This window comes from Microtus oregoni, unplaced genomic scaffold, assembly GCF_018167655.1.
Source record: "Microtus oregoni isolate MIOR12 unplaced genomic scaffold, Mior012 000024F_ref0000369, whole genome shotgun sequence".
Taxonomy (NCBI): domain Eukaryota; kingdom Metazoa; phylum Chordata; class Mammalia; order Rodentia; family Cricetidae; genus Microtus; species Microtus oregoni.
The window spans coordinates 21,095,619-21,116,213 of NW_024543083.1; the positions used below are offsets into that span (position 1 = coordinate 21,095,619).

General features: G+C 47.5%; 1 protein-coding gene across 1 annotated transcript in view; it reads left to right on the plus strand.

Moving 5' to 3' along the window:
- Positions 1-5,402: 5,402 nt before the first annotated feature.
- Positions 5,403-20,595, plus strand: part of Efnb2 (ephrin B2) — a 46,246-nt gene continuing 31,053 nt past the window's right edge. The window contains exon 1 of the mRNA XM_041673685.1: positions 5,403-6,156. Coding sequence (XP_041529619.1) covers positions 6,026-6,156 — 131 coding nt within the window. The 5' untranslated portion in view covers positions 5,403-6,025. The remainder of the gene's footprint in view (positions 6,157-20,595) is intronic.

Genomic DNA, 20,595 nt, shown 5'->3' on the forward strand with positions numbered 1-20,595 from the left:
TAAGCAATTTTTTTTTAAGTTGTGTTAAGTCTAAAGGGTGGTTTACTTTTAGAAGCCTTGGAACTGTACTAGATTTCCCCTGGTTTATATTTTCCACAAGGTTTCTATGTCCACTGAATAAATAAACTTGTGAATTGGTACTACTGGCTATTTTTACAGACACTATATGCTGATAAGAGTTCAAACATCAAGTATTATCTTTGAAAAATCCTAAACCTGTGCCTCTGTTATAGAAAATAAATATTATTGCCGCAAATTATACTTAATTAACACTAGAAAGTATGTTTTTAAAATTTATGGAATATTAGATGACTTTAGGGTGGACTATCAGATAGAACTTGTTTTTTTATGTTCAGAATGACTAAAATAACCTTCATTTTGCATGTTTATTTGGAGGATAAGCACATTTAAATTAACTTTTTTGTTTGTTTGGACATTTTTGCATGTGGAAACTTAGAGATAACACTGGGTTTTATTCAGTAGATTCTTCCTCATTTAATTTTTTTTGATTTGTTGAAATTTACTAGTGTTAAACACTCAAGGAAAGGCTATAAAATGCTATCAGAGGTGCATAGGCATGATATAGTGGAGAACCCAGTCCCTAGAGACAGTCCTATCATAGTTTAACATTGGAAATGTTGCCTGAAATGATGAAATGGTAGATTATTTTGTATTTGCATGCTTTGGAAAATCAATTCTTCGATACGGTAAAGAAGAATGTTAGAATTTTAAGTAGGCATGAGGTTATAGCAAGGTTTTAGTAAACAAAATGCCTAGCACTCTAAATACACGTTTGCTTCTTTACCTGAATAGATTATAATACATAAGTTAGGTCAAATTATTTCAATTGAGATTCATTGTTCCTCGGTTGTGTATCCAGTGTTTGGAAGTGCTTGTCAAAAGCTGCTTCTGCTCTGCTAGTGTTGTAGGCACTGTATCTAAAGAGGAGCCTGGGCCTCAAATACTTGATCAGCCTTTCCGTGCCTTTTATTCTGTCATTAGGTTTTCTTCTCCTACAGTGTGTGCTGCTGGAGACTCCTAGGTATTGAATTGTTCCTGTGCTTGGTAACTGTTGCTGTCCGCCAGGCTACAGGAAAGAAGATGTCATTGTTAATGATATGCACCCCACCTTTGACTGTGCTACAACAATGTAGTAAATTGTTTCTTCATTTTTTTCCACTGCTTTTGTGTACATATTATAAAAGCTAAGACTTTTCACAATCAATTATCAGTTCAAATGTTCCCTAATTTACTAAATATGCCTTTAATTCCCAGTTTTGTTTTCTTGAGTTATTTGAATTTTTTGATGCATTACAGAATTAACTATTGATTGTTTATTTTTACTATAGTAGTTAACATTTGTAGTTAATTGCCCTTAATATTGTGGAGTTTGCAGAATTCTTGACTGTATAAACTAAACCTTTAAATTAGCCTGGTGTGAGGACTCTTCAATGCTTCAAGTAGGGGAAGGGAACCTTAGGCAAGGACTATAGTTTCCCTTAGGATGCAGCAAATGAGCCTGTTGCTGTTCTGAATAACGATTTGGTCACTTAATTATAATAGTGTATGTTCCTGGCGTGCGAACGTGTGTGTGCGTGCACACATGCTGGCCTGCCTGTGTGTGTGCGCACATGCCGGCCTGCCTCTGTGTGTGTGTCTGTGTGTGTGTGTGTACACACATGCCGGCCTGCCTCTGTGTGTGCACACATGCCGGCCTGCCTGTGTCTGTGTGTGCACACACTTGCCGACCTGCCTGTGTCTGTGTGGCCTCCTTTCCTAGATGAGTAGGATGTTCGGTTTGTCACTTAATGAACATTTTCCATGCTGCTGTCTCCGGAGCCATGTGTGCACTTCACAGTCACCACCTGCTCCAGCGGACATGTGAATACTTGATCAAGTATTGCTGAAGGGCAGAGACGGGGAGGGGGCATAGGTGTTCTCCCGCAGAAGATAGCTCATCTTTCCATTTGTTCAGCTGCTGTTCGACTGGTCTTTGGTTCCCTTGCATCTGTGACATCTGTTGATGGTTTTTAGAGGTGAGTTGTGAGGGAACCTGGCATGCTGATGTTGGTTGCCTTGGCTAATGCACAGCACCATGTTCTGTAGCTAGTCGCCACTTGCTTGGCATGATTGGGATGCTCTTCCTCTTGTGTGGTGTACAGTGAGGTTATGGTTACTAGAGGAGGTGATTTGTGAACCAGCACCAGCTGGGCAGAGTACAGAGGATTCAAGGTATGATGAACACCTTCCCCTGTTCTTTTTAAAACAAATACCAGTGTTTGTTTTCTGTATATTAGAGTGCTCTGCAAATTAGAAACATATCTTTTATACTCCAGTCATTGTTGGATTGATACAGTTTGAAAAGAGCATTATTCTTTCCCCAGTCCTCAGATCAGTAGTCGGAGGATGTGGGAATGATGGTGTTTTTTATACTTAAAAAAAAAAAAAAACTTGAGTGAAACCAGTAAATTAAAGAGCAGTGCGTGTTGATGACAGCAGTTTGACACAGCAGGTTAAACACGTGAGTACCTGCCATGCTAGGAAGAGTCCTCACTGCACATGTGCTAGTGGCATGGTTCTCCTTTCTTAGCCAATGGCCCTTTGCTTTGGTTAATTGACAGATGGGACTGGTTTGTCAGAGGTTCTCTTGGGCCTTTTGTGAGAAGGGCAGAAGGGTTTGTGAGTTCAAAGTAGAGGCTCCCTTCATTTCCTTGCTGCTGGTCCCAGTGAGTCCAGGCTTGAAATTACAGTGACATTGGCTTTTTGTTCTTAACCAAATATCTGATCAGCTCACAGAGTAGAGACCTTGTGTAGAGTGAGCCCAGCTTTGTATGTCCACCATAGCACCTGACACAGTTTGATTGATGAATCATCGATGGGCCTCCAGACTGCTCAGTTCACTTTAGGAAATAGGATTCATTTCAGCATCTGCAGGTTGTGTTATTTCCTCTCCAAATCGAAGAGGCAATGATTAAGATCCTTCATTTTGGTCACGTTACAGATCTGTCGGAAGACCAAACTGTTTAGCATTGGGTGTAAGGCCTAACTAAGGTATATTTTTGCTTGCTTATAGATTGGCCTTTCAGAAACTCAGTGTTGCTGCCTCCAAGAAATCATTTATATTCACTTTTATAATAGATTGTCTTACTGACTTGAGAAACTTCCTTAGTTACAGAAATCGGTAACTTCCTCTGCCGAAGTACTTGTCCTTTGGCATAGAGTCGTGTCCTGTTTTCAAAACAAACCCAGAATTTATTTGTAAAATGAGGTTCCAGGCAGGGGCATTAATTACACTGATTGGGATGGCCGTGCTTTACAATTTCCTTCTACAATTATCTTTTGTACATAACCCCACCACATTTTTTGTCCGGGATTATGATAGATGTACCAATAGATACGAATGGCTTGAGGTTACATTTTAATTTTCAAAATGACTGGATAAACAGTTGAGAACCAGAATGTTAAGTTTGCAATTCCTGCCTTTATGATCACAGGTGTCTGCTCACTGAAGGTAACCGGGGAAAGTCACACTGTAGGAATATTTGTGTGTGACTTTTTAAAAGTATATTTACATTGTTCTCAAGGTGAAAAGCTGGGTGTCAGTATCTGGCTAACTGAAAATGGTATTTTTGGAAGCTGGGATATTTTCAGACATTACAAATTTCCTTTCTTTAGTTTACCAGAGAGGATGTAAGGGGAGCTAAGAGGGCACAACTTAAATTTCATAACATACTGAAAATCCCTTCAAACCATGACTTAAAACGTTAACTTCACATTAGATTTCTATGAATTCCTTAAGTAAAATCTAAAATAAGTGTTTTTTTTTCTTTTTCCTTTAAAGTCCAAATAACCTTGCTGCCAATTTTCCAGGAATCATCATGAAGTTAAAAAAACAATTATTCCCAGGGCTGGCTGGCTGTGTGCTGTGTGTGTGTTCTTTGCCTATCGGGAGTCCCTCGGTTCAGACTTCAGTACCTCACCCTCAGTCACAACTTTGCAGGCTTACATAAAAATAGTAATTACTAAAAAGGCTTTCTTAAAGCTGTGTTTGGGAGAGTGAGCCCATTCCATAGTGAGTGTTCTAGTCTTTTGGTCTTAGATTTTAGTTTTTCCAAACCAACTCTAGTTACAGTACACATTAAATTAAAACTTGAAAGTCAGCACCTTTTAAAAAATTCCGAATTTGTTACAAAGAATGATGAAGGGAGAGATGCTAGACAGTAACAAAGCCATGTTCCCTTTTTAATATTTAACTGGAAGGGAATTCTGTTAAATAGGTGTGAAGGCTGCCTGGTTCCGTTTGAAGAAATTCTGGTATTGGCAGACAGCATTTAAGAGCACGTGGCTGATTTTTATCGCACGGTGGACTGTCCATGGGACTCTGCCTTTTGCCTACCGTGCTGTCCCTGCTGTGGGGCGCGTTAAGCAAGTGTTTTTGAGCTGGGAGTATCTCATCCATTCCTTAGATTTTGATCCGGTAGGCGTGTTCTTAAATACAGAGGGGCAAAAGTGAGCGCTAGTGGGCGCTGTGGATCCGTGGAAGTCACCGACATCCAGGTTCTCAAACCCGGTCTTGGGCTAGCAAGGCTCAAAGAACTGCTACCACTTCTGCTCTAACTGATAGTCGTCCGGGTCACCCCAAACTTTCCGGCCACTGTGGGGTCGAGGGGTCTCCCGGCACCCAGTGAAGGAAAACCTACTCAGACGTCAGCGGTGGAGTTTTGGGTGGCGGGAAGCGGGGAAGGGGAGCGGGGAGCATCAAAGAGAGAGGACCGGAAATGGGGAGCGGGCCAACGCCGAAGGCGCGGGACGCACGGAGTGGGGCGCGGGGTCGGGATGGGCGGCTGACGACTAGCACTGCCTAGCCGGTGGCCTAGAAGGTTCGCGCTGCCCAGCCACAGTCAGTTTGAACTTGTGTCGAGCCGGGCCGATCACTTGGTGCCTGAATCAGAGGAGGCCCTCAATTTGAGGCTTCGAAGGCATCCGCGAAGGGCCTCGGCGCGGCATCCGGGGGCAGCGCCGCTCGCAGGACCCTCGCTCTACCCAAGCTAGAGCAGTAAGACTCCCGACGCTCGTCAGCCCCGGCGGCTGCGGGCCAAGGCGACCCCGGGGGCGCGGGCACCAGTGGCCCTGAGGCGGCTAACCCTGCGCCCTGAGCCGCACAGGGCCACTCGTGCGCGGTCCTCGGCGCCCAGCGCTGCTCATCCCGGAGGCGGGGCTCACCTGTCAGCGGCGCCCCACCTCGCGGTGCCCGGGGTCGGGTGGGCGGCGGACGGACGGGCGTGCTGTCCAATCCGTGCGCACTCGTGGAGCGGCAGGCCAATGGGCTGCGTGCGACTGGGCGGGGCCCCGCGTTTATAGTGCTCTGACAGCGCGCTCGGCGCGCTGACTCTCCGCGGCGGGGACGGCGGTGCCGGTCTGATCGCGGAGCTGCGCGCATAGCGGGTCCCGGCGCCCTCCCCGCACACAAAGGCCCGCGCGCGTCCGGCGCCCGCGGGGGTCCCAGTGCCCTCCTGCCTGCTTGGCGGGCCTCGACCTGCGAGGATTCAGGAGGTTCCCTCTCTCTCCTCTCCTCTCTCTGCGCTCCGGAATATGGAACCGCGCCGACGCGGCGCCCATTTGCCCGGGCCGCTGCCCACTGCCCTGGATCTATAGTCAAGCGGCCCCTCTCAGGGAGCAGCACCCGCCACCCCACGCCGACTCGCCTCTCCGCTGCGGGCCTTTGTCCCAGCCCAGCGCCCCCGCCGCGCCCGCTCTCCGCGGCTGGCCCGGCACCCTGGAGCCGCACGGGAGCCGGCCGTCCCAGCTGCGTCCGGCGCGGCGCCCCGGAGCCCCGAGTCCGCCGAGCCGCCGCGCCCCGTGCGTTCGACCCCACCCCGCGCGCTGAGGGCCGCGCAGGGCAAGCGCACCTGGCCTCGGCGACCGCTGGAGCGGCGCGGCGCGTCCGCTCCGGAGGATTGGGGGTCGCGGCCCGTGGCCGGTCCCATCGCGACCCGGAGTGCGCAGAACTGGGAGCTGCTTGGCCATGGCCATGGCCCGGTCCAGGAGGGACTCGGTGTGGAAGTACTGTTGGGGACTTTTGATGGTTTTATGCAGAACTGCGATCTCCAGATCGATAGTTTTAGAGCCTATCTACTGGAATTCCTCGAACTCCAAGTAAGTGGTGTCCACGATCCCTTCCTCTTCCCCGAACCCCTGGCTGGTACCCGGGGGGACGCCGTATGGTCCGGGAGGGAGGAGGCCTCTGAGCCTGTTTCTAGAACCTGAGGCTCCTGTCCCCCAGCCCCCACCCCGTCACATTTCTCTAGGTGGGGACTAGCGAGCGCCGGCTCCAAGGGCCTCTTCCTGGGGCTCCAACCTCAAGTGCTCGAGGGTGCCCAAAGCCCTGGCGACTCGGGTGGCACGTCGGGAAAGGTGTCTGATGGCGCTACCCGACCCTCCCTTCTTTTTGGAGAACGGAGGACGTCGCCACTAAAGGGGCTACAGACGCGCAGCGACTGGCGGGCTCCGGAGCCAGGCAGAGATGCTGCGCTCTCGAGAAGCGCGGGAGCCACCGGCCGGGGCCTCGCGGGAAGGCGACAGAAATCGGGGGTCTGGGGCAGTGGAACGTCCCTTTGGGGAGGGGACCCTGAGCCCACAGCGTCTGGGAGCTGGCGTGGCTCGGAGTCTTCTCGCTAGCCGGAACGGGCGCGGGGTGCTCTGGCTCGGCCGGAGAACTCGGGCTGCCAGCCCTCCGCACGTCCGCCTCTCCCTTTGCGTCGGAACCGGTGGCGTAGCCCCGGCGCGGTCCGGGTAGCTGGCTCAATTTTAACGACGTCTTTTGGAGAAACTCGGGTCCCTACCTAGTCAACGCTGCAGCCTTCGCATTTGGGGAGTCGGGAGTCCCTTGATCAGACTTGCTTTTTAGCAAAGCGCACTGCCGGAAGAAAACCAGGCCTGAGACTAACTTTCAGGTCTGAGCTCCCAGGGTGCGCTCGGGATTTAGAAAATACTAGCCATTCTTTCTTTGGTATGGTCCCGGTAACCGCACCTTAGTGCTGCCTATTACCTCATCTTCCAACTTAGGGCTAGAAAGTGCTGTGAGGGATTCTGGACTCAGCCCTGGAAGAGTGTGGAGACGCTGGCTGGCTCCTGGGAGGCAGACCTTTGAGATTAAAAGCAAAATCAATGGCCTAATTGGAGTTGAGCGTATGGATGGTGGCTGGCTTCAGAGTAGAGATGAACGAATTGATTTGGAAATTACGCCGTAAGCAAAGAATTGCATCTATTCTCTTAGATGCCAGTGGTAAATTTCGAATTCACCAACATAAGTGACCAAACACGTTCCCCTTCGAAAGGGCAAAAAATTTTTTTACAGCTGTAAATGACCAGAAGCAGACATTTTTGCGTGTTGCCAGGAGGCCCTTGTTTTAAAGTTACTGCCGGCCGTCTTTGATGTAATCTGATCTGGTATAGAATTTTTTTGTTTTGGGGTTTTTTTTTTTTTTTTTTTTAATGTAAGGTGTTGTATTTGCTCCCCTGGCGTGTCATCTTTGCAGCCACACGGGATCTACAGGCACCTACTGGTGCCGGAAGGCGCCTGGCTGGGTCCTGAGCGCCGTCGCCGCTCGGGCTGGGGCCCTGGTGGTGGCTGCTGCTGACGCTCGTTCGCAGCGCCTACAGAGGTCACCCTTCCCTGCCGAATGCTCGCTGTGGGCGCGCCCCTCCCCCTCCCCGGGCTGTCTGCCTCTCTCCACTTTGCCCTTTCACTCACAGGCTCTTGTCTTCTGCTCCCCCCCCCCCCTTTCCTGGTCTGGATTTAATATTTATTTTTCAAATTAAATATAGCTTAAAGAAATTCCCACGAAACCCTTCAGAGCAACAGAGCGACATAAGTATTTTTTTTTTATGTTCATAGTGACCACTCTACTTGGGTGTGCAGCAGGGAGAATTAGAAACGCTGACTTGTTTGGGGTGGCGGGGAGAGCAGTATTACGCGTGCCTAGCATGTGGAGAATCGTGTCTTCTGTTTGCTACGTATTAGAGAGGGAGTGATGACTACTTTGATCTTTAATAGTATAGTTTTCTGAGCCACGGATGAAGAGAGGGTTGCTAAGGGCCTACATTTCCGAGGAGTAGGCCTCCCCGCCTGGCTGTCGGTGTGACTGCTCCCTGGCCTCCCCAGTAAAATGTCGTACAGTTTTCCCGAGGATGGCTCGAAGAAGCCTTTGGAAAGCATGTGGCTGAAAAGCTATCTGTGAGATCAGAAAGATCTCTTCCTGAGGACTACAAAAGAGCCTTTTAGTGTTTAGTGCCTGGGACTGCCTCCCTTGTTCACGTTTCCAGGGTAAAGTTTCTCTGGGTGAGATGTAGCAGGCAGGTCACCAGAGGCTTGCAAGTTCTACTTCCCTGTGCGGGAACTGTGGGACAAGTCCCTTGTCCTGAAACAGGCATCAGTAATTAGATTTGTTTCATTCAGGGGTCAGCCTTTTTAGCAGGTGGTCCACACAGGGAGCCTGCGGCAGCTGTGTGCGCAGGGCCCAGAAAATCCTTTGTAAACTGGGATCTCCATAACTACTTTAATCACATTGCCTGCCATCCCATCCCGGAGAGTTTATGTAATAATCAGAAGTTCTGTGTACTCAGAGATTAGTGGCTGCCCTGTTAGATTAGCCACATTGTATCTGTAGATGCTGGTACTGTTTAGGTCATTTCTCAATTATTTTTAAGTTCTGGAAAGAACAGCAAAGCAAATCATTTCTAATTAACACTTCAGTAGAACCTCTCTCTCTGCCATAGTGTTTTTGCCAAAATAAAGTGATGCTGGTTTTTTTGTTTTTTTTTTTTTTGTTTTTTTTTTGTTTTGTTTTGTTTTGGTTGTGGCCACTTGTTTTGATGAATAGTAGTTTCACTTTAGGATTAATAATGCTACACTGGCTTAGTATTTGAGGATAAATTACACCTTCGAAAATTTCATTCTAGTATTAATTTATGTCTGGAGGTTTTATTTTGTAAGTATTACATACTAGTTACTTTACAAAGCGTTGTGCTTTTCCCATGTAGTTTTTCCCCCATATAACGCTGAATTCCTGAAATTGATTGGCTTGATACAAAAGAATGGCTGGATAATAACCAGATAACCTGAAACACGCTGGCCTACCCCCCACCCCCAGGTCAGACCCTGGATAAATACGGGCCTGTCAAATTGATAAACTAAACTACAATGGCTAGAACTGTTTAAAAAGCTGTTCAATAACACATATGCACCAGCCTACCTGCTATTGTGTCTGGAATTCTTATTTTTGTAGAAAAATAAATGCCGACCCAACCGTGAACGATTATCACCTTGAACGGTGCCTCCACTCTACCATTTGCTTTGGTTAATTTTGTCCTTGTCGGTTTTAACAGAGAGAGATGAAGCAGGGAGCCCTGGAGTGGGATGGCTACTGTCTCCTCCACGTTTCTCACATTTTGTCAGGATAATAAACTGTAGGTAGTGGGTTTCCTGTTCCACAGCAGAGCCAGTCAGGACACAAAGACTAACCTGGCAGCTTCTTCAGATGAGGGTCTGAGTGTCCCAGGACTGCACTTCTTAACCTCAGCAATTACAGCTTCCAGCTCCAGAAAAGAGGGCCAAGGTTAGGATGATTTACTGGGCACTTGGTTCTAAACCCTTCACAAAGCTTAGCTGTTGACACTTGTCCTACCAATGCAAAGAAATGCAAATGACCCCCGCATTCCACTACGTCCAGATTTGGTTGCTGGAGTTTGAAGACAGGTGAATTAGCCACCCCCAGGGACTACCTAGAAACCACATGTTGGAATGGTTTCCCTAGTCTGCTGGAGAACTGGTGGGTTTAATTAGCTTTCCTAGAACCTCTTCGCACTTACTAAAATGAATCCGGTTGGTGGGTCCACATGATGACCTCCTTCAACCAGCGTGGGCACCAGAGTCACTAAATCCTTCCTGTCTAACTGTCAGCGAAACATTCCGGGTTGCTCCCAGGAACTTAATGTGTCACCTAACTTGGATCCAAATTTCAGAGTACTTTCACGGAATGGGAGACTATTTCCCCATCCCTGCTTGACTTCAGGGCAGCGTCACAGAAGTGGGAGTGGCAGAGAACAGGAAATATAGGATGTAGACCCTGAGAAGAGATTCATTTTAAAGAACATTATTTCCTGACATTCCAGTGAAAACTTTATTCTTCAAATATCTAATTATAAACTGGACACTAAGACGCCTCCTTCCCCAAAAGATGATGAAACTGTTTCTGCCTGCCTTTGCTGCCTACATGAAGAACCTGTTTTTCAGGTCACTTAAACATCTGCATAGATTTGCTTGTGAGATCACCCTTTGTTAAAGAGAAGTGTTGGGCTATTTGAAATATTTTGATTAAAATGTGCAGATTCTGTGGAACTGAGCTTCTAGAGAGGGGTTAGCTCTCTCTAGGTAGGACCCCTCCCCCATTAAAGGGGAGGATTAGAAGGGGGCCCGGCGAGGAATAAGAACAGCCGAAAAGGAAGGATAGCAAATGAGACGTGTTCCGAACAGCTTGGAAAAACTCCTGTGGTTTCATTGTCTCCATAAAGCCGAAGAATACAAAAGCAAGCAGTCAGCCCTTCCCGTGATGGGAGACGTAAACCGTTGACACGGCTCCCCTGTTTAACTTGTTTAATTCTCATTTTAAATTCAGCACTATACCAGCCGTGTGAACTCTGAAGATTTCTTTAGTAATCCATTTTGTAGTTCGGAATCAAAAACAAAGTGAAAGGGTCTGACACAATTTGCTTTTATTTTTAGGCAAATCAACCCTGGTCATAGTTAATAAGGGGATTACAACCCAGACTGCGTCTTTACAGATGTAAAGTAAATCAAGGGTAGAGCATAAAGAAACTGATCCCTTTTGATTGAAGTACGGTAGAAAAGGCATAGAGAAGCTGGCAGCAGTAATCTGATTGTATGGCAATAAAACCACCATTTTCTGTCTTTCAGATAAAAAAAATGTGGTAAATCCATGCAGTTCATAAGATGTAAAGGCAGATAAAGGGGAAGCCTTGGCAACGTATAGATTAGCTTGATGTTAGAAATGACACGTCCCTGAAAAGGGTGTGTGGGGCGAAGGCCTTGCTCCAGGCTGTTGGGTATTGTGTGAGAGCCAGGCAGACTTGGGAACTCGGATTAAGAACCATGAAAGCACTACTTGTGGTCTGGGGTGGCTGGAGCCCTGAAGGAAAGCGGTACAGTTCTTGCTCATTGGTGGAAGATAATATGGCCAAGGTAGCTTTCATCGACGGCCTTTTTTATAGACCGGGATGGAGGCTGATTAAAACTCAACAGCTCGCCGCAGTCCTTAGGGCTTGGAAGCTTTTTCTGCTTAACTCTTGGCCTGACAGAGGCAGCCATTCTGTAGGATTAACTACCCTACACCGCCTTAGCCTTCATCTGCTTGGACTTGGGGCAGAGACCTGCTGGGCAGCAAGGGAGACCAGAGGGAGATAGGTAGGGACTGAATTATCTGAAAAGAAAACAGAGGCCTTTTGATTTCTGGCTTCCTCCGGGCCCTTTGCGCCGCCCCTCTGCCTAAGAAGAGGCAAAGGAAAGCTTGGCCCTTACTTGGGGCCGCTAGCTCTTCTGTGATGTTGGTCTTTCCTTCCCTGGGGAAATTTAAGAAAAACCGAAAACAGGTGACAATATTGAAAAGGGAGGAAATTTAGTTTAATTCAAATAATCCATCCAATAATACCTCAATACCGGTGAATTTAGAGACTCCTGGCTTTCCCGACTACTGTGATTGGTCATCTTCGAGTTAGATGGGATAGGCTTCCTGGTGGAGGTTTCGGGGTTCTAAAATGGTGGTGCTGACACACAATAAAGGCAAACATTAAACTCTTGGCGTTGTTGACTGGCACCAGCCCAACTCCCCACCCCATGCCCCCACTCCTGCGTGAGAGAGCTGGACCTTCCATTTCAGCCATTAAACAAAGTGAACCATTGACTGCTTGCTGGGTTGGGTGCCGAGTGATACCCACAATTGGTTTAAGCCACCAGAAAGGAAATATTTGGTTTATTATTGTCTTTTGGCCTTTAAGGCAAGTCTGACCATTTCTTCAGGACAAGGGGTTTTCTTCTTCATCGAGTGGGACTTGGTTGTGAACTTACACATGGGGAGTGGGAGCTGTTTTATAGGAGCGTTTCCAGACTCTACCACTTCCTTGCTAAACCTTAGGTATTCTCTTTAGACCCATGCTGTTGACTTTCTTCCTAGTGCTCATGCTGGATCATAGTTTGGGGCTGCAGATAAGTTGCTTCTGTGGTCTGTTTTTGTTTTTTTCCCTCACCACCGTTAGAATGAGGATAGACGTGACAGTTGCACACCCTTCCCCTGCCCAAACACCTGCCACTTTGTGCCTTCCTTCCCATCTTCATTCTGAATCTATACCAAAATATCCATTTCGCTTGTCGAGATTCATCAAAAAGGAGGGATGCTCTCTCATTTACAAGCCGGTCACATCCTGGCACCTTTCATTCTCCATTTGACAATGATTGCTAATGGCCCATTCAGCTAAAGTATTTGCTTGTTAACTGGGAACAGGGAATGATAAATGTCCAGCAAGCTTGCCGCCTCCTTCGGCTTTTCACACACAGACTGGCGCATATTTATGGCAGGCACAACGACAAAAGGAGGAGCTGGATTGCCTTGGCCTCTAGGAACAGGGTTAAAGTGATTAAAGAGCTATAGAAAGCCCTGCCTGTGTTTGCTGCCGTCCAGGACTGAGCTCTTCTTCCCTGCTCAAACCCACCCTTCTACGCAGCTTATCTGTGGGATGTATTCTAGAAATACCCTCTAAGGATGGAGGGCCGAGGAAAAAGAGTGAGGAGCTGGCAATGGGTTTCCAGCATTCCTAAGGCAGCAGCATTCCAAGTAGACCTGCTTCTGAGATTTCCACATGGAATCAGCAGTGGCTCATTCAAATAGGGCTTTTCCATAGACCAATTCCAATACGACGTTCTAGAGCAGAGCATCCTGGGACTATGATACATTCTTGCTGACTTCAAATGTTAAAACCATAGTAGGAAAAGGATCTCTTAAAGAATGCAGGTTCTTTCTGCCCAGAGGAATTCTCTGAAACAGAACAGGAAGGGCAACTGGGTTCTAGTGAAGAAGGGAGACTTCATAGCTTCCCTCTTCCACAGTGGGAGTGGGAACTCCCCTGGGGAGCGTTTTCCAAAGGCTATGGACGGGCCACAGGTGAGCTCCTGTATAGATTCTATACAGGATGATTAAACAATCCAGTTCCTTTGTAAATCCAGTTGTGTCTAATTTAAATTGCAGTATTTATAGCTCCTCTCTAGTACTGAAGTCCCTATCGCCACCCAGACATTCACCTGTGCTCTTTGTGAATGCTCATCTTGGGCCTCCCTAGAATACGCATGAATGCTGTTCCTAGGTTCAGTGTATCTGTGTTGGAAGGGAGTGATTTTGCTTAGGCCTCATCTTGACTGAGGTATGTGGATTGTTGGGCACAGCTTGCTTCTTCATGTTTGCCTGGCTGTTTCCTTACCTATGTGTGCTTCATGGGGTTTCTGTCCTTCAAAGGCAGAGATGTCATTGAGATGACCTCTTCCATCCACGGAAGGGGTAGCAGATCAGCCTGAGGCACAGCATGGTTGGGCACCACCTGACAAAACCCCTTTAGTCCTTTCTTCCCCCTCCCCCACCGTGCTATCTTACTGTGTCCTCAGAAAACTCATCCTCAGTCACAATTGCCTACAGGAAACAGATCATTGGGAAAGACCCTAGGTGCATTCCCTTCTGTATGATGGAGATATCTGTCTAGTTTTCCTTTGCAACCCTACAGGCCTGACAGTTAACTCTAGGTCTCTAGGTGCAGGGCTGCTTCCAGGCATGCCCAGAATCCCAGGTCTTTAGGTGCAGGGCCACTTCCAGGCATTCTCAGCTGTTTGCCACCTGCCTTATTGGCAAAACAAGGCTTGAACACTGCCTTATTTCTCCCAACAGTTCCCTCACTTCTGACTCTTGTGGGCATCCAGTATTTGTGGGACGTGTAGGCACAGCCCAGATTAATGCTCTTGGCTGCCCGGGTTCTATCACTTGCTGTCAGAGATCCAAAATCTACCCTCCCGACCCAAGGCTCATGATCTGAAGGGTCCCAAAGTCACCTGCTGCTCTTATCACTTGCTGTCAGAGATCCAAGATCTACCCTCCCGACCCAAGGCTCATGAACTGAAGGGTCCCAAAGTCACCTGTTGTGATTGTGAAGACTGCCTTCCGAACCCACCCCAAAGTTTCTGATTCCTGGAGGCTGAGGTGGGCCTGGGAGATACACACTTTAGCAAGCTCCCAAGATGTCACCAGCTAGCTGCTGGTGGAAACCATTCTTGGAGATCTGTGACCATGAGTCAGCCTCTTGTGGAATAGAATTTAGCAGTCTAACTACTTTCTAAGGCTGCGTAGGGCCCTGGAGGAAATCTGGCCTTTACCCTGGCCCCTGTTGTTCCTTTTAGAGATCACAAGGTCCTAAGAAAACTGGCTGTTGCAACTTGATTAATTCGTTCAATAAGTGTTTAGTAATGGCCAAGCCCATTGCTCTGAGAATTAAGTCAAGGTAGAAAACCCTCTTTCCTTGAGATTTCTATGCCAAGTAGAACCTGGAACATTCCGTGCTGGGATGCCATGGCACTGTATGTAGAGGGAAAGGACAGAAGGTGGCCAGTCCTGGGTGGGCATGCAGTCCAGGTGAGAAGAAACTTGAGTTTTCAAAGAAAGTAGTTTCTCTGAGCAAAGTCATGGTGGATTGCTGAAATACAGACGTACACAAGCCAGAAGAGTCAGTCTTATTTCAGCCTAGGGTGATGTCTATAAAGTGTTCTGTGCCTCTGAATGGCCATGGAACAAAGTCAAACCCTAGAGTGGAACAAGCAGACCCTCTGAGATGACACCCCATTGATTTCAGCAGCCTTTCCGATGCGCGGATTACCAGTACCCATTGTTTTGAAAGCGAGTGTCATGGTCAGGTCAAGCCGTTGATTTCACAAGGACAGTGGCTTGGTTTGGTCAGGAGCACAGGCTTTGGAGTTCACCTGTGTGAGCCAGTCTCTGCTTAGCGTTTACTAGCTGTGCAATTTGGAACAGCACCCTCCATGTCGCTCCTTTGTCCAGCCTTAAATTAGAGACAATCACGTAGTAGTCCTGGGTGAGAAAGCAATAAAACGGGCGGCCAGGATTAAATGCGTTTAAAGGCCGAGCTCTGAGCTCGGCACAACAAACTAGTAAATGTCAGCCGTTAATAAAATTCATTGGATATCTACTGTGCCCATAGAAAGAAAAACAATGAAATCACGTTGTTTAAGACTAACACTAATATCTCAAGCTCTCTGATGTTATTTTGTTTTGCTTGCTTGTTATTCCTACCTATATAAGACTCTCTGGCCCACGAAGCACCTTTTAATCCGCCCCATCTACCGTAAGCCTGGACCTTCTTCCTCTGCCTACCCATAGCAGGGCTTTCTTAGAACACAGGTGTGTGAACAAGTCCTGGACATTCTTGTTGAACGGTCCAGCTGTGCACTATGGGTAGGTACTTTGACCAGACCCATTCTGTGTACCCTAGTAAAAGATGTTTGTCCTTGAGTGGATCCGTGAATACACCCGGGGTTCGGGGACGGGCAGTATGGTGGTTTTGGCATTTGGAACCCTCACTTCCTGTTGGACCCTGTATTATATAAGGACAGCACTTCACCACTTACCAGCTGCTGCTCCAACTGCTGGATACATATTCATTAAACCTTCTTTCTGTACTTTATGTATTTTATCTTGTGTGCATTGGTGTTTTGCCTGCGTGTACGTCTGTGTGAAAGCATCCGATCTTGGAGTTACAGACGGTTGTGAGCTGCCATGTGGGTGCTGGGAATTGAACCCGGGTCCTCTAGAAGAGCAGTCAGTGCTCTTAACTGCTGAGCCAGGTCTCCAGCACCCCCCCCCCACCACCACCACCACCATTAAATCTTTTTGCAGTCACCGTGGGAATATTTTTATTATCCTCTTAGTACTAGTGGAGAAATTGGGCCAAATTGGTTAACTGAGTTACCCAAGGTCTTGGAAGCTTAAATGTAGATTTTTGAAGTAAGGTGTCATGGTTTTACTGTCTGGCTGTCTGATTCTCTGCCCCATTTTTTTTGATGCTGTCACGAGAAGAGATTGTGAGTGAGTTAAGTGTGTATTTCCTCAGAGCAGTCCACACCAGGTAGAGAAAAGAGAAGTGTTGAATGTTGGCACAGTGGAAGATCATACGTTAAGCAGCTCTCGTTCCAAGGCGCCCTTTGAACCTCAGATCTGACAAGGTCCATACCCACTGGAAGCAGAGTCATCATCGGGCCGTCTGAAGGATGACTAGGCAGGTTTTGTTTTTTATAGTATAATACCAATGCGTTTACTGTGTGGGACTCCTTTGACTATCAACATTTTCCTTTTAAGAATTTAAGTGACTGGTCAATTCCCCCCAGGAGAAAGCCAGGCTTCCAGAGTCACCTCCAGTTTGCTGCTGAGTGTGTGTCAAGCTAAGGAGATAGTATGACATCTTTTTTAGAGTCTAGTCACAATTAAATGCCATTTTATTTTGGATTTTGGGAACTGTGCCAGCCTCTAGCTTGTCAGAGCTGAGAAGACTCAAATCAAGTCCAGGCCCATTTCTACAGCAAACAGGGAGTCTGGCTTCTTGCCTGTGGATTCATTCAGTTCAGCCCATCTGGCTTTTGATGTTCTGCAAGTTTGGAGCAGTTTGCTTAAGGAAGCCCAGGCGGTGAATATCGGTAGGCCTGGGGTTCTCCGGACTGTGGCACATCTGGATTTTATCCTCTCCACTCCCGCATCTGCCTACCTGCAGGATAGACAGACTGCCAGAGAAGGCAGTGGAGTCGTCATCTCTCTTGGAACTGAGATTTTGAAAGCACCACAGCATGGCATCCTCTCAGCTCTTCCCTGCATGGCTCTCTCCCTGGTTCAGCGTCAGCCTGCTGGAGGAGTTGTTCTGTGGTTTAAGCCAGGGGAGAGAGACACAGCAGGGCACCATTCGTTCTTGTTGCCATCCTGTGACGTGGTTCTGGGTGATGTGGATCAATCAGGAGCCAAGCCCACTCCTCATTTCTGATGGTGTCAGTTTTGTTACTCGCTGGGCTTCTCTTCTACCTGTTAGTCCCTTGTTCCACTGGCAGCCACAGAAGGAAGATAGCTTCTACCACACCCACCACGGGGACCTGTGCCTGACCCCTCCCCTGGAGCCTGGGAAGGAGGAAGTGCTTGGGAAGCTGCCTTTTAGGGCCTTGTAAAGCCATTGCACACAGCCTTGTAAACTGTTTGCTGAGCTTATTAAGCTTGCCTGTCAAGGAGACTCCCTGCTAGACCCAGAGAGCTGAGTGTCATGGTCCCTTCTGTCTATTGTGGACTTACTCCTACTTCCATTCCAGAAGTCCCTACCCCCGTTTGAGTGTAACTCTGTGCTGGGGGGGAGTGTCAGTCATGTGGTGAGGGAATGGGGTTCTGTTTGTTGGACACCTCCCCGAAGGGAAAGGCAGAACACTTTGAAATGCGGAAAGAAATGCATGGTGGTGGTGGGGATGAAGGGGATGGCGGGCTGAAGGGACTGCTCCTGGATGCCTTCTCTTGGGGTGTGGAGGAGGCAGGACCACTCACTCACTCCTGCTTAAATTTACGTGTGGTCTTCATCCCTGCAGCTTCACGCCTCAGGTAAATGAACAAATGGCCCTGAAACAGCAGAGAACTTGCTGGAGGTGCCCTTTGGACCCTTTCTCTGTGAGAGCCATCCCTCTCTCTAGGGCCTGGCCCTATAAATAGCGTGGGTTCCACCTTCCTTTATAGACTCTTGCTCACAGCACGGCTGGGAACATGACCGTACAGGTGCTAAAAAATTACAGTTGGGAAAGAAGGCCACAGTGTCTCTTGTCACTGGGGTTAGGAAACCCGGTTTCAGTCAGGGAGCCTGCCTGGTCGGCTTGCCAGCAGGGCAGTCTGGCATGCTCCATCGCCCTTCCTGCTCGTTCACTGCACACCCCAAGTGCTGCAGCTTCACGCTCCAGTCTTTGGGTCTTGCCTCGGCTGGCCACAGAATCTGTGTTGACTTTTTTTCTTTTTCTAATTGAAGGACAGGGTAGAATGGGCAGAGAATGTTCTTCGGTCAATTACATAAATGAAGACCTAGTTTTATTCTTAATTCCATAGCAGATTTAAATAGTGCTTGTTAACTTGTGAAAAAATAAAAACAACAAAACAACTCTGGTGTCTGCGTCACACAGCTGAAATCTGACTTGGGGGTGGTAAATAGAAAATACATTTTCAACCTTAGCCTGTGACAGGTGTGGGCCCTTTTGTGAAGTGAAGGTGTTGAGACAGTAAAAACAATTACATGGATAGAATTGAAGTAAATACCTGGGCTATTTTCTCTGGAGGAGGAGAAAGCTGTTCTCAGAATACTATCTTTGAGCATTTCAAAATGAAATCTACTTTAGTTACCAATGGTGTTTTTTTTTTTAAGCATCGTATCTCAAACAAACAAAAAACAAGACTTAACATCAAAAGGCGTCTGTTTTCATGCAGTTGTACAGCAACGTAAGCTGTGAAATTTAATGTCCTTTTGACTCGTTGGTAATTGTAGGAAGGCAGAGGAAAATGATAAGTATGGAGAAATGTATCCCCCGTGATGTGACTGTAGAATGCAAGCTGGGGCCGTGAGGCCAGAGGCCCTCTGCCGTCATGGTGGAGTTTGCTGGGCAGAGTACTCTCTAGGCTGTAGATCAGGCCCTTCCTTTTGGTGCCCAGGTCAGCTCCTCACCTGGTGGAGTTGCTGAACTGGTTCCTGGGGCTGTGTGCTCTCCAGGAGCTTGGATTTCTGCTTTTCTCATCTTTCAGCTCTTGAAAAGGTTTGGCTTGTGGTTGGTGTGAAGTTTGAAACGCACACCCCCCTCCTCGCTGTCTCGCATTGAGAACGCTTTAATGGTCCCCGATTGTACAGCCTACTTTTAGGCCCCTTTTCTTATCCTTGAATAAATCAGGTTCAGGTTGCACAGAGTATTTGTGTTAGAGAAGCCGAAAGAAAGGGGCACCTGTGAAAACAGGCCACTGTTCCAACACACATACACAGTTGAATTAAAGCAGAAAACGTCAGTTAGAGCCTCCAATTACTCCCTACTTCTTGGAGGTTGGAAGCCACCGAGAAGACAGTGGTGTGCTTGCTGGAAGTTTCAGGCTAATTACTTGTTACTCTAAGCATGGTATCTGGTAACCTAGTTCTGTGTGAACCTGACACCCTATAGCTGCTACACCCCACTATTTCTCTGGTTTCAGAATAAGTCTGTGTAGAAACTTGTTCTGATGCTGAAGCGCCAAAGGGGGCAGTGCAGCGCCATTCCCTAAAAGGGGGGAAAAGTGTTTCCCAAGTATTTCTTCTGGAAGCTTTTGCCTTGTCTGTCCTGGGTGCTACCCTTTTCCTTATTCATTCCTAACAGACACTCCTTGGGGGGGGGGGCACTCACTCCTAGAGCAGCTGATGATGCTCCTACAGCACTCTAGCAGTAAATGGAGGTAACCCGAGACTGCGTGTTCTGCCTGTTTATATGAAGTTCACGCACCCATGGTGCAAAGCCTTTCTTGGTGGAACATTCCTACTCCCACTGCACGGAACATTCCAGAAAGGAATCTTCACTAGATGTGTGACACTAGCCTAGCTGCCTACAGACATCCGAGGCACTGCAGAGGTGAGGGCCAGAGAGGGACTGGCCTGATCCCGAGGGTCCACACGCAGTGGAGGATAAACCAACTCATACACTGCGGTTCCCTCTTCCCGGTGGACTTCACCACTGAGTCAAAGTAACAATATAAGCATTTGAGGGAGAAAACTATGTTTCCCAAAATGTTGCAAGTTTCAAGTATCCTTGATTTATAATACTGATTCGGGAATATTCTAGTGTCTTAATGTCATCCTTCTAAGATGACCCAGTTTGTAAACCTCATTCCTTAAAAATGTCAGCCCACTTCCTGATCTGCTCAGTGTTGAAATCTAATTCTAATGATCTTACTTTTCATTTGTTTGGATAAATATTTGCTATACATCTGTAGACTGGAGGGCTGCTGTGCGTTCTAAGGCACCGCATCAGAAAATTAAAATACCTGTAAGCCTTCAACATTTAAAATGCTTTCAAACTTAAAGCTATGAAAGCTAGTTCAAAAAGCTAGGTCAGGTTTTTGTGTTTGTTTATTGTTAACTTTTGGAGTCCTGGGGTTGAACTTAGCTACGCAGGTGACAGGCAGGCGCTCTGACACTATCTCCTCACTTCTTTCTCTGCATATATTTTGAGGCATGATCTCACTGAGCTGCCCAGCCTGGCCCTGAAGTCACTCTCTAGTGTAGAGTGCCGCAGGCCTCAGGACGGTGTCCCTTTTGCCCTAGCTCCTAAGTAACTGGGGTTATAGATCTGTGCCTCCAGACCCAGGGAGCTTTGAAGCTGTGTGTTAAAAAGTAATGTCCAACCTGCTTCACAGAAATCGCTGCTTACTAAAGAGAACTTTGAAACCCACAGAC